This window comes from Pleurodeles waltl, chromosome 1_2 (genome assembly GCF_031143425.1).
Source record: "Pleurodeles waltl isolate 20211129_DDA chromosome 1_2, aPleWal1.hap1.20221129, whole genome shotgun sequence".
Lineage (NCBI taxonomy): Eukaryota > Metazoa > Chordata > Amphibia > Caudata > Salamandridae > Pleurodeles > Pleurodeles waltl.
The window spans coordinates 108,372,138-108,384,346 of record NC_090437.1 but is presented as its reverse complement, the minus strand read 5'-3'; the positions used below and the strand labels follow the sequence as shown (position 1 = coordinate 108,384,346).

Genomic DNA, 12,209 nt, shown 5'->3' with positions numbered 1-12,209 from the left:
TGCATTGTGTTGTTCCTTTAACAGGATTGTTATAACTCCTTCTGCTGGAACCTCCAGCTGAAGGCTCTGTACAATGTTGTGCTTTGTGTAAGGAGCAAGAGAGATTCACAGTTTGAGCTTACCTTCACCTCTTTGCGTCCAGAAAGCTTGCTAGTGATCTTCTCGTCTTGATCATTCAATAAAGCAGTCCTCTGTACAATTTATGGCATTGCTTCCTAAGGTATTATTGACGGTAGCCATCACGGCTGGACTAATTCGATATTTTGGTGTCTCAGACATGATGCAAATGGGTCTGAATGTAGCAACAAAATTAATTAGTGAGCAAGGGAAAAGGTATCCTGTCACACCAATTCATTAGTTTGTGCATTAAATTAAATTAGAGAGCTGTATCTCTGGCCAAACCAAGCGTCTGGCACAACCTTCCATTGGATGTGCTGTTCTTCACATCCTTCACATCCTTTTTTCAGGAAACTAAAGACTCTGGTTTTTAACTGTTAATATAGTCCTTGCAGCTCTTATTGGTGTATTTTGTTTCCCCACTCCATATGTGTATAGACTTGTGTTGTTTTAGATATAGAACCAAGACGCCGTGGAGAATGTTGTGCTCTACAAAAAGTAAATAACATAAAAGTGGAAAGTAAGATTTTGTAGAAAGTGAGATATAGGTAAAGGCTAAAACCAATGTATATGAAGTAATTCCATGGGAATATAGATCCCTAGGGGGCAAGAAGGTACAAATGAGAGTAACAGTTGGTTAATATGAAAATATTTCATAGAATTCTCTTTTGCCCTTATTTAATCGATTAGTTGCATGCTAATATTGTCACATATTTATTTAGGATCCAGTGGTACAAAAAGCAAAGCCATTTCCTGAAAAAGGCAACCTAATCATAAAGCTTGAGCTTCCCATACCATCATTGTTTCTAATTCATGTTTGTGCACGACCGCACTCCCCTCCAAATCAGGTAAGAAATGTTTTATATTGTGACCTTCTGTCTGCATGTGTTTGTCATCAATTGTACTGTACCTACATTAAATATAACTTTGATGTGCTCTTCTTGTGAAAGAAAGAACACAGCAACAGAGAATAGATGCCCTTGTGCACATACCTTAATTTGTTTTTGAGTTTTTAAGTGAGAGATACCTGGAACACAAATCAAGTAGTGAGCTCCGTTCACAGGATCTTTAGCAATTGTCATGATTGCAGAATATTCAGATGTAGATTTCAAAGTTCTCAACACTGACAGTAGCCTCTCAGTCACTAACTAGTCATATGTCGTTGTCACCATCTCCAGTCGCATCCTTTTCTCTTCAAACCATCAATGATAGTAATTCTGGCTGAAAATCCCTTTTCGGAGCTACATGAGTCTCTGATCTTTCCATCAAAGCCTCTGATGGTTCTGAGACAAATCCATGTCTCCTATCGGAAAGATGTCAGTTGTGGATACTGTTACGCAACCTCCAAGATTTCATGACACAGTATCAGTTCCCATTCCTGAGACCTACGCTCCAGCTTTTCTTCCTGTGGAGCATTATGGGGATCACAGTCCACAAAGGCATAACATGGAAAGGTCTGCATCTCCGTCACCATTCACAGATGGTTTTTCAGACTTGTTATTTATCTTCTAATATACTGGCTTCTCCAACTTGCTTCCCATCGAAGTCACTGGCAAGAAATATTAATATTGCTAGTAATGGGAGAATCAAAGCTTAACATTCCCACTGGAAGTTCCACAAGCTTCAGTTTCTGTGAACATGGAGCCATTGCAGCCATGTTCCTCTGCTAGGTATTTCCTTCTCTTAGTTCTTGGCTGTCCTGACCTGCAGCCATTAAAAGCTCTACTCCAAAACTTCTAAACATGTACAAGCCTATAGATCAAGCTTTTTATACTTATGGACATTGGAATTCCCTTGTGCAGCGTCATCGACATTGGAATTCCCTCGTGTCACCGGCCGTACATTCCACCAAGGAATGTACGTATGCACAAAACACATCCCCCTCCCTTATTTTTTTTTTTTAAATGAAAAAAAAACAAGTAAATGAAAGAAAAAAAACAAATAAACAAGAGAACCAAACTATAATAAAATACTGGGGTTCCCATCACGTATCCACGGTGTCCGCCATAGTAGCGGCTATATGTTCCAACACATAATCCTTCAACCAACCCGGACGTGTCACTCTCCTTTTCTCCACATGCACTGCACCTTCCACATCAAGGTCAGATTCACAACTTCCACATACTTCAGTACTTTCACACTCATTAATGAAACCTTGTTGAACCAAGAAAGGGGAGCTGTCTTCTTCCCTTGATGCTCTTAAACCCTTCAACTCATCCTCTAACCAATCAGACCCTCCTTCCCTATTCTTTGCTCCGTCAACCTCATGCATGGTACTTTGCTCATTGTTAAGCAAAGCAACACGTTTGAGATTCCAAACTCTACCATCACTCAGTCTGACAGCATTATGTAGCACTTCCATCACTTGTTCTGGTTCAAAATATTGTCTCTCACCCTTCTTAACTTTGTAGGGGTTCCTAACCCGTACCCAATCACCCACAACATTCTTGACCGGTTTCACATGATGAGATTGGTCATAATACAACTTGTTCTTTCCTCGCGATTTGTCCAAGTTGTCTCGTGCCAATTCCACTGACCAGTGTTCCACTCCAGCATCACATAACCATGCAGGGTTATGCTTACCCCTATGATTCCTTCCTCTCATGATAACAAAAGGCTCAACCCTGTAGTTACATTCTTAGTGATTCTGTAAGCCCACACTGCCTTGAACACAGCAATGTGCCAATCACATTTCCCCGTAGAGCTTTGAATAACGCTTTTGATGATCCTATTAAATCTCTCAACAGTACCATTACCACTAGGATTGTATAAAGATGTAGTTTTGTGTTTGATTCCCACTCTCTCCAAATACATCCTTGCTGCATCAGAAATGAAGTTCACACCATTGTCACTCAACAATTTCGCAGGAATACCTTCTGATAAAAATACCTTGTCCATAAACTCCAGTACGGTAGCAGTGTCCGCTCTCTCTATTATACCAATTTCGGGCCATTTGGAAAATAAATCAATAAGAACAACAACATATTCTTGTAGGAAAGTACCATCTTGCCTGGCATGTTACCCCCATAGTTCACTGTATATATGTTGTTTTAGTTGTATGTGTCACTGGGACCCTGCCAGCTAGGGCCCCAGTGCTCATAAGTGTGCCCTGTATGTGTTACCTGTGTTATGACTAACTGTCTCACTGAGGCTCTGCTATCCAGAACCTCAGTGGTTATGCTCTCTCATTTCTTTCCAAATTGTCTCTAACAGGCTAGTGACCAATTTCACCAATTTACATTGGCATACTGGAACACCCTTATAATTCCCTAGTGTATGGTACTGAGGTACCCAGGGTATTGGGGTTCCAGGAGATCTCTATGGGCTGCAGCATTTCTTTTGCCACCCATAGGGAGCTCTGACAATTCTTACACAGGCCTGCCATTGCAGCCTGAGTGAAATAACGTCCACGTTATTTCACAGCCATTTACCACTGCACTTAAGTAACTTATAAGTCACCTATATGTCTAACCTTTACCTGGTAAAGGTTGGGTGCTAAGTTACTTAGTATGTGGGCACCCTGGCACTAGCCAAGGTGCCCCCACATTGTTCAGGGCAAATTCCCCGGACTTTGTGAGTGCGGGGACACCATTACACGTGTGCAATATACATATGTCACTACATATGTATAGCGTCACAATGGTAACTCTGAACATGGCCATGTAACATGTCTAAGATCATGGAATTGTCACCCCAATGCCATTCTGGCATTGGGGAGACAATTCCATGATCCCCCGAGCCTCTAGCTCAGACCCGGGTACTGCCAAACTACCTTTCCCGGGGTTTCACTGCAGCTGCTGCTGCTGCTAACCCCTCAGACAGGTTTCTGCCCTCCTGGGGTCCAGCCAGGCTTGGCCCAGGAAGGCAGAACAAAGGACTTCCTCAGAGAGAGGGTGTTACACCCTCTCCCTTTGGAAAAAGGTGTTAGGGCTAGGGAGGAGTAGCCTCCCCCAGCCTCTGGAAATGCTTTCATGGGCACAGATGGTGCCCATTTCTGCATAAGCCAGTCTACACCGGTTCAGGGATCCCCAAGCCCTGCTCTGGCGCGAAACTGGACAAAGGAAAGGGGAGGTGCCAAGAGCTCTTCCAGTGTGCTCCAGACCTCTGCTATCTTGGGAACAGAGGTGCTGCTGGCACGCTGGACTGCTCTGAGTGGCCAGTGCCAGCAGGTGACGTCAGAGACTCCTTCTGATAGGCTCCTCCAGGTGTTGCTAGCCTATCCTCTCTCCTAAGTAGCCAAACCTCCTTTTCTGGCTATTTAGGGTCTCTGCTTTGGGGAATTCTTTAGATAACGAATGCAAGAGCTCATCAGAGTTCCTCTGCATCTCTCTCTTCACCTTCTGCCAAGGGATCGACCGCTGACTGCTCTGGAAGCCTGCAAAACTGCAACAAAGTAGCAAAGACGACTACTGCGACCTTCTAACGCTGATCCGGCCGCCTTCTCGACTGTTTTCCTGGTGGTGCATGCTGTGGGGGTAGTCTGCCTCCTCTCTGCACTAGAAGCTCAGAAGAAATCTCCCGTGGGTCGACGGAATCTTCCCCCTGCAACCGCAGGCACCAAAAGACTGCATCACCGGTCCTCTGGGTCTCCTCTCAGCACGACGAGCGAGGTCCCTTGAACTCAGCAACTCTGTCCAAGTGACTCCCACAGTCCAGTGACTCTTCAGTCTAAGTTTGGTGGAGGTAAGTCCTTGCCTCCCCACACTAGACTGCATTGCTGGGTACCGCATGATTTGCAGCTGCTCCGGCTCCTGTGCACTCTTCCAGGATTTCCTTTGTGCACAGTCAAGCCTAGGTCCCCGGCACTCTAACCTGCAGTGCACCACATCCTGAGCTGTCCTCCGGCGTCATGGGACCTTCTTTTGTGACTTCGGGTGAGCTCCGGTTCACTCTTCTTCGTAGTACCTGTTCCGGCACTTCTGCGGGTGCTGCTGGCTTCTGAGTGGGCTCCTTGTCTTGCTGGGCACCCCCTCTGTCTCCTCACGCAATTGGCGACATCCTGGTCCCTCCTGGGCCACAGCAGCATCCAAAAACTCTAACCGCGACCCTTGCAGCTAGCAAGGCTTGTTTGCGGTCTTTTTGCACGGAAACACCTCTGCAAGCTTCTTCACGACGTGGGACATCCATCTTCTTGCAGAATCCACAGCTTCTACCATCCGGTGGCAGCTTCTTTGCACCCACAGCTGACATTTCCTGGGCATCTGCCCACTCCCGACTTGATCGTGACTCTTGGACTTGGTCCCCTTGTTCCACAGGTACTCTCGTCAGGAAATCCATCGTTGTTGCATTGCTGGTGTTGGTCTTCCTTGCAGAATTCCCCTATCACTACTTCTGTGCTCTTTGGGGAACTTAGGTGCACTTTGCACCCACTTTTCAGGGTCTTGGGGTGGGCTATTTTTCTAACCCTCACTGTTTTCTTACAGTCCCAGCGACCCTCTACAAAATTTGGAATAAATGTCGCACAGAATTCTGCCATACCCCAAAATGATCTTACTTCTTCCTTTGTAGTGGGGGTCGCTGCACTAACAAAGGCGTTGACTAACGACGCCTTCGGTTTAACTCCTTCACCACTGATTTCATGCCCCCAATATTCCACACTTCTCTTGGCAAACTTACACTTGCTCAATTCTATGGTCAACCCTTTACTCTCCAACACCCCCAACACATGTCTCAATCTCTCATCGTGCACACTCCGATCACATCCAAATACTAAAATATCGTCCTGGAAACACATCACACCCAATGGTTTCCCAAATAATGTATACATTATTCTTTAAAAAACTGCAGACGCTAGTCCGAACAGCATCCTCTTGAATTGGAAGCATCCGAAAGGTGTGATGAAGGCTGTCAGTTTTCTCGATTCGGTTGTCAGGGAAATCTGATGGTATGCAGACGATAAGTCAATAGTGGAAAACCAACAGGCACCCTTAAGATTGGAGACCATTTCGGTGATTTTCAGTAGTGGAAAGCGGTCAATCACTATGTTTCCATTCATATATCTTAAATCAACGTATAAGCGAATTTTTCCATTGCTGCGACGAGCAATTACCACTGGTGAAATCCATTCTGCACTTTCTATTGGTTCAATAACGTCCATCCGTGTCAGTTTTTCCAATTCTTTTGAAACATCATCCCTTATCATTAAGGGTACCAACCTCACCTTATGAATTTTAGTTATTGCGTTTTTCTTTAAAACTATCTCATGTTCAAAACCTACCAATTTCCCCAACTGTTTATCAAAGACTCTGGGAAATCTCCTTTCCATTTCCGTGGCCAAAGAACACTCATCACCAACTACCAACACTTTTTCTTTGCTGTTAGGGTCCAAGACCATTTGAAGTCTGCCCTGATCTTTCCATCCGAGGACTGATGGCCCCCTTTTTGATACTTACAGCTTTCCCCTGGCACTTTTATTTTTGAAGGAGAACAGAAGCCATCTGAACCCTAGCAAGTCAATTTTATCTCCTGTATAACTCTCCGGTCGAACATCCGGTTAAAACAATTGTTTTCCTATTTTATCCACAAACGTCGTATTCCATACTTCTTCATTCACAATAGTGAAAGGTGAGCCAGAGTCCGCGTACATAGTAATTGGAATTCCACCAATCTCCATATCACACATTGGTTTCCCTTTGGTCTCCGCATCAGTGATGTTCAAAATAAAATTCCCGTCTTCCGCGACTTCTCTGGACTCATAGGTATATTCTTCGTTCTCACTTCCTGTGTGAACATTACTTTCCAATATACATTTGACAAGTTTCTTTTTATTCCTGCAAACCTTCACAAAGTGGCCCACAATACCACATTTGCTACATTTCTGTTTCAAGGCTGGGCATGTCTTAGCGTATGCTAAGTGCTCCTTGCTGTCACATCTATAACACCTTCTCTCACCATCATTACCTTGTGAGGTCTTCTGTTCCTTCAATCTTCTACGACTACTCACCTTGTAAACATTGTCGACACCTCTCTCCATTGCTTTTAACTCAGAGACACATCTCTCCGAAATTTCCGCCTTCCTTACGATGGCTAATATCTCCTCTAGCGGGGAATCACCATTTATCCATAATCTTTCCTGGATGGATTGATTGTTGCTGTGCATAACCACTTGATCCCTTATCAGGTCATCATGTATTGAACAAAACTTGCAATCAAGGGCTAATTTCTTTAAGTCCTATACATAGTCATCCACAGACTCCTTTCTCTTGCTTTCTTTGAAAAAACTTGTAGCGAGTAATTCCAACACAAACCCTTGGCTCAAAATACTTGTCAAGATCTTACATTGACACATTAAAAACACATCCATCTCTGCTCACAGAACATTTCTGCATCTTATTATATGTTTTCAATCCAACGGGCCCTAACAAATGTAGTAATAGTCTTTTCTTCTGTTCCGCAGGCATTTTATTTTCTATATCAATGGCACCTATATAGTTCAAGAAATAATCTTTCCATTCTGTCCATTTAACAGGCGGGCACTTCCTGCAGCCCAAAATGCTTGTGGGGGAATAATAGTAAAATTAGGCTGCGCCATGTCCCCCACGCCTAGATGCACATTTCCGGTAAATTGGTACAAACGAAAAAAAAGAAGGAAAGAAAATAAATATATGTAGTAACTGGCTGTTAACAATAACTCCTCAGACCTGCTCCCTTTAAAAAAAGATTCACCTCTCTTTTCCTTCCTTTCTTTTTTTTTTTTAAAGTATGAAAAAACAAAATAAAAATATTACTGTGCGTTCTGGTTGTAAAAATGATAAAACGCACACCTCTCTAAAAGAAATCACTGCGACAACGTGCAGAGCGTCTCCGTTACCTTGGAGACGCTTCACTTGCACACAGTAGCGCCGTGTTACAGTTCCAATCTTCTTGAGATGACGATAGGTAACGCGTCAAATGTTGTGTGTCCGTTCCCTTGGAAATGCTTTCATTACTCGCAGACGAGCGCACGTGACAATCCAAAGCGTGTTGAGCATCACTGCATGTGTTGCGTCTCCTTTCCCGTGGAGACGCTTGGACTCTTCCAGGAAGTGCTTGTTGCCAGGAGACGAGCGCACACAGCTAACCAATGGGTGTAGAGCAGCTCGTGACGGGGAGATTAACAGCTTTCGCTCGTGCAGCGTGTCTTAGTGAGGAGCGCGTATGAGGGAGAGACGCAGAGTCCAAAAGTACAAGATAAATATTTTTAAAAAAATACCCTTCCCTTCCTCACGACGCCGAGTGGTGTAATCAATCGCCACCAGTAAACGCCGGCTGAAGCGAGGAGAAACGCCGGTCGTCGTACTTTCAAACTGCTACACTCCCACCATCCTCGTCGCCAGGTTGAAGTGGTGAAGGTGGAAGTAAGACAGGCACCACGGTGAGAGTTAAGTCTTCTTTATTGAGCAAGCCAGTACGAAGAGGGAACAGGTCTGATCATCAGTGCGTCCAGGCTCAACTGACTCGAAGGGAACTCCAGCGTCATGGACATTGGAATTCCCTCGTGCAGCGTCATGGACATTGGAATTCCCTCATGTCACCGGCCGTACATTCCACCAAGGAATGTACGTACGCACACAACACTGACAGAAAGGGCTGTGCTATCACTGTTTTAGCTGTTTGGTTCAAATACGTTTAGTAACTAAAGTTATTCAGACTAACAAAAGATTGAGAGATCAGTATCCCTGTCCCTGTAGAACTCTCAACTATAAAGTACAACAAGAGATGTATGAAATGTCACTTTTGTTGTGGTCCATCCAAGAGACCTCATCTGGTGGAAACAATATCCCCACTAATGGTGAGTCTGGAGAAGTGTGAATTGGGGGTCTTGCAGATGGGGAGGAGGAAAGAGGTCAACAGGGCAAAGTTGACTCTCCAAATACTTCACCCTGTCTGTCACAGTTGTGTCACCCTTCCTTTAGCCTAGTGCTTGACTACTAAGACTTATCAACAGGGACCACCACCTTCCCCCCATTTAGTCTCGTTGGCTATTAGGCAGTAGTAAGAAATGCTTCAGAAGCTGCTACCTAATAAGAATATGGTTTATTTTTCTCCAATACCACCTGCATTCTTTCTGGATGCCACAGTGGCACGTTGCTCCTCCTGGCTATTAGGTCCCGCTTCAGTTGTTGGACCTGCGGGCACCTATTTATGGTGGACCAACTGTAGTCTGGAAAAAGTAGGATCCCTGAACCTCCCAGTTGCACATATCCTTTTTTTCTGAAAGGCACACAGGATCATTTCTTTCTGTCCTGCATTATCAATTCTGCAATTACCTTGCCCCTCTTGTCACCATCACAGCTTATTTTTTGTTGTTTGCATGGCCTGTCAGATCACTGCCTTGCCCCACTGTCTCTCCAGCCACATGCCCAGCAACCTGCAGGGCATCAGGCGAGCATCCCCGGTCCGCCACACACTGTCCTTTTAGGATTGCATTCAGCCTACCAGTCCTTGCACCCACCACTGCACCCCTTGAGGCCTCTCAGGTGTCTCACTGCCTATGGTGTAGGCATGGATGTGCAGTCTTGATTCCACATATGATTAAGGGAAGCTATTGTACACCATCAAATGAGGATCAGACGCTGGGAGGTAAATGGTGAAATTCACTTCCACTTGTACAGAATTGCTTTCTGCCGGTGGGTTTATCCTTGGCTGACCCCTCCTCGCCCATCTGTGGTTGCTGGAGGCCCATAAAGACTGTGTTATTCCAGAGCCCCATGTAGGCACATCCCCCAGCAGCCCGACATACCCATCCCCTCCTTTTACAGCTGTTAAAACAGTCACTTCACAGCACTGTTGGGAAGAAATGATGGAGCGTTTTTAGGATTTACTTCCGAAAGATAGGTGACATGAAGTCTTGATTACGTTTGGGAGGCTATGCTGCTCACCCCTTGGGATGGGAATGTCTCCTTCATGGTAAATGGACAGGTTTACTTGCCTTGAGTGCCTGACTGCATGTGTAATTATTATCCTGAATTGTATTTTTACCTATGTTATTACTCTGATCTAGCATCTGCATTGAGAACTAGGCCTGTGGCGGGCAATGTGGGGTCCACAACCTGTATTGTGACCTGCAGGGGTGCACTAAGTGTGCCCCCACAGTGTGTATATCAGGAATGCGGGAAAGTGACCCATAACCCAGGGACCTGGGTATACACAGTATCAGACACAAATGGACCCCAAGGGGGAAGTGTTGCCCTTGACTACCAAAGCTATTCTGTTTTAAATAAAGTGTAATCAAAGGAAATGTTCTTACTTGAAGTGGTTGGACTCGGTCGTTTAACTCCCAGCCTTCCTTCTTTGCGATTCGAGATTGATGCCCGCACGCCTGTTTCAATTGTGGGTGTCTCCACATATTTTATCGTCCTGATGATGACCCTGCACTGATTAATCCGGAAATAGGGTTGAAACGTTAACAAAACATATCATTGTGGACTGGTTTTCAAAATGACCAATGTGGATGTGGATATCGAAAGAATAGATATCCCAGTGCAACACTATATTTTGTTCCTGTCACATGTATATATGTACATAGCACCAGTGCACTTTTTCTCTTTGTCACTTTGTACTGCGCCGTCACTTTATAGGAGCACCATATATTTAATGCTATTATAACCAAAATTGCTTTCTTGATATTTAATAAAAACAGTATAATTTTATTTAAAAAATTCCTTCAACTACTCTTTATATACAACAGAATAGCTATGGACGTCAAGAGCAACACTTCCCCCTTGGGGCCCATTTGTGTCTGATACTGTGCCTCCAGAGTAGACTGCTGGCCTTGTCCTAGGTGTAGCACATTAAGTGGTGGTGGCAGTATAGCCTGTTTTATCAATCTTTGTGTGACCAGACCTTTTTATCTGTGTCAGTGAAAATGTGACCTACTGAGACCGCTTGTATAAAGGCCTGATTGAATGTGAAGCACAGAATCATGCTCTGACAACCCTTGTGCATGTCTAGTCATACTCATGTATGGTAGTAGGTATCAGTGTGAGTCTGAGTACTGCAGCTAGTGGGATCTATTCTGGATGTCCATTATCATAAAATTGTACAAGTTGGTGGGTGAGAAACCTGTAGGAAGCTGGCCTGGTGTGTGGTGAGCACCTATGGTGTTATCACCTTATACCATGTCCAGGTATCCCCTATTAGTGAAGTGAATGTCTAGGAAGCCAGGGGTCTCTAGAGGTAGCTGTGGATGAGCAGCCAGGACGTATCTAAGAGACATGCAAAGTTTATGCAATACCATTATAGTCACACAGCATTTAAACACATGAAAGGTACTTTATTATGGTAACATGAAGACTAAAATATTGTATAGGTAATACCCCCAACTGGAGGTAAGTAAACACACTAGTATACATACATTAGCAATCAGGAAATAGCATAGAAAGCGATATTGCTCGGTAAAAGCAGTAGCAAACAGTGAGGGTCAAACCATGTATTAAAGTGGAATGTGAAAGACAGTCCCACACCCAAGGAAGTGGCATCAGCAGAAGGGAGCTGGAGGAACAAGGAGCCCCAAGTGGTACCCCCCGTGACCAGGAGAGAAGAGGTAAGTACTTGGTTTTCCCCAAAACCAACAAGAGGACTTTGGAAAAGGACTGTGCAAGACCCAGACATGACTGGAAGAAACTAATGGTGGATCCTAACAGAAGAGGACCTGCAGAAGGAGGGCACTAAGTCCATTTTGGGTTGGAGTGTCCAGCTGTGGCAGGAGCCACTACCGACCCTTCAGTGGATGCAGGTCCAGGTCAACTGTGGATGAAGAAAATCAGCAGTGCAGCACAGGAACCGAAGAGAAGTTCTAGAAGTGATGCAAGTGATGTTCCACTTCAGCGGTCGTGATGCAGGAAGTCAGTGGTGCTGGAAATACACTAACAAGCCCTAGCAAATACAAAGGTTGGTGAAGAAGGTTTTGCAAGGCTGAGGAGGGCCAGCAAGGTCCAAGGGACTTGTGACCCTCAGCAGCTGGGAAGGTCACAAGAAGAGGAGGCAGCCTCCACAGGCGACCCACAGGCAGCAGGCACAGGAGTCGCAGTGGAGCCCACTTAGCATACCTGAAGAGGAGTCCCACTTCGCTGGAGCAGCAGGCAGGAGACTGTGCTGTGCAGGAAAGAGTT

At 44.9% G+C, this 12,209-nt stretch overlaps 1 protein-coding gene across 1 annotated transcript in view; it reads left to right on the top strand.

The window, feature by feature from the left end:
* Window positions 1-12,209, top strand: part of IDUA (alpha-L-iduronidase) — a 1,520,091-nt gene that overhangs the window by 1,283,077 nt on the left and 224,805 nt on the right. The window contains exon 11 of the mRNA XM_069236746.1: window positions 840-965. Within this exon, the coding sequence (XP_069092847.1) occupies window positions 840-965 (126 nt within the window). The remainder of the gene's footprint in view (window positions 1-839; window positions 966-12,209) is intronic.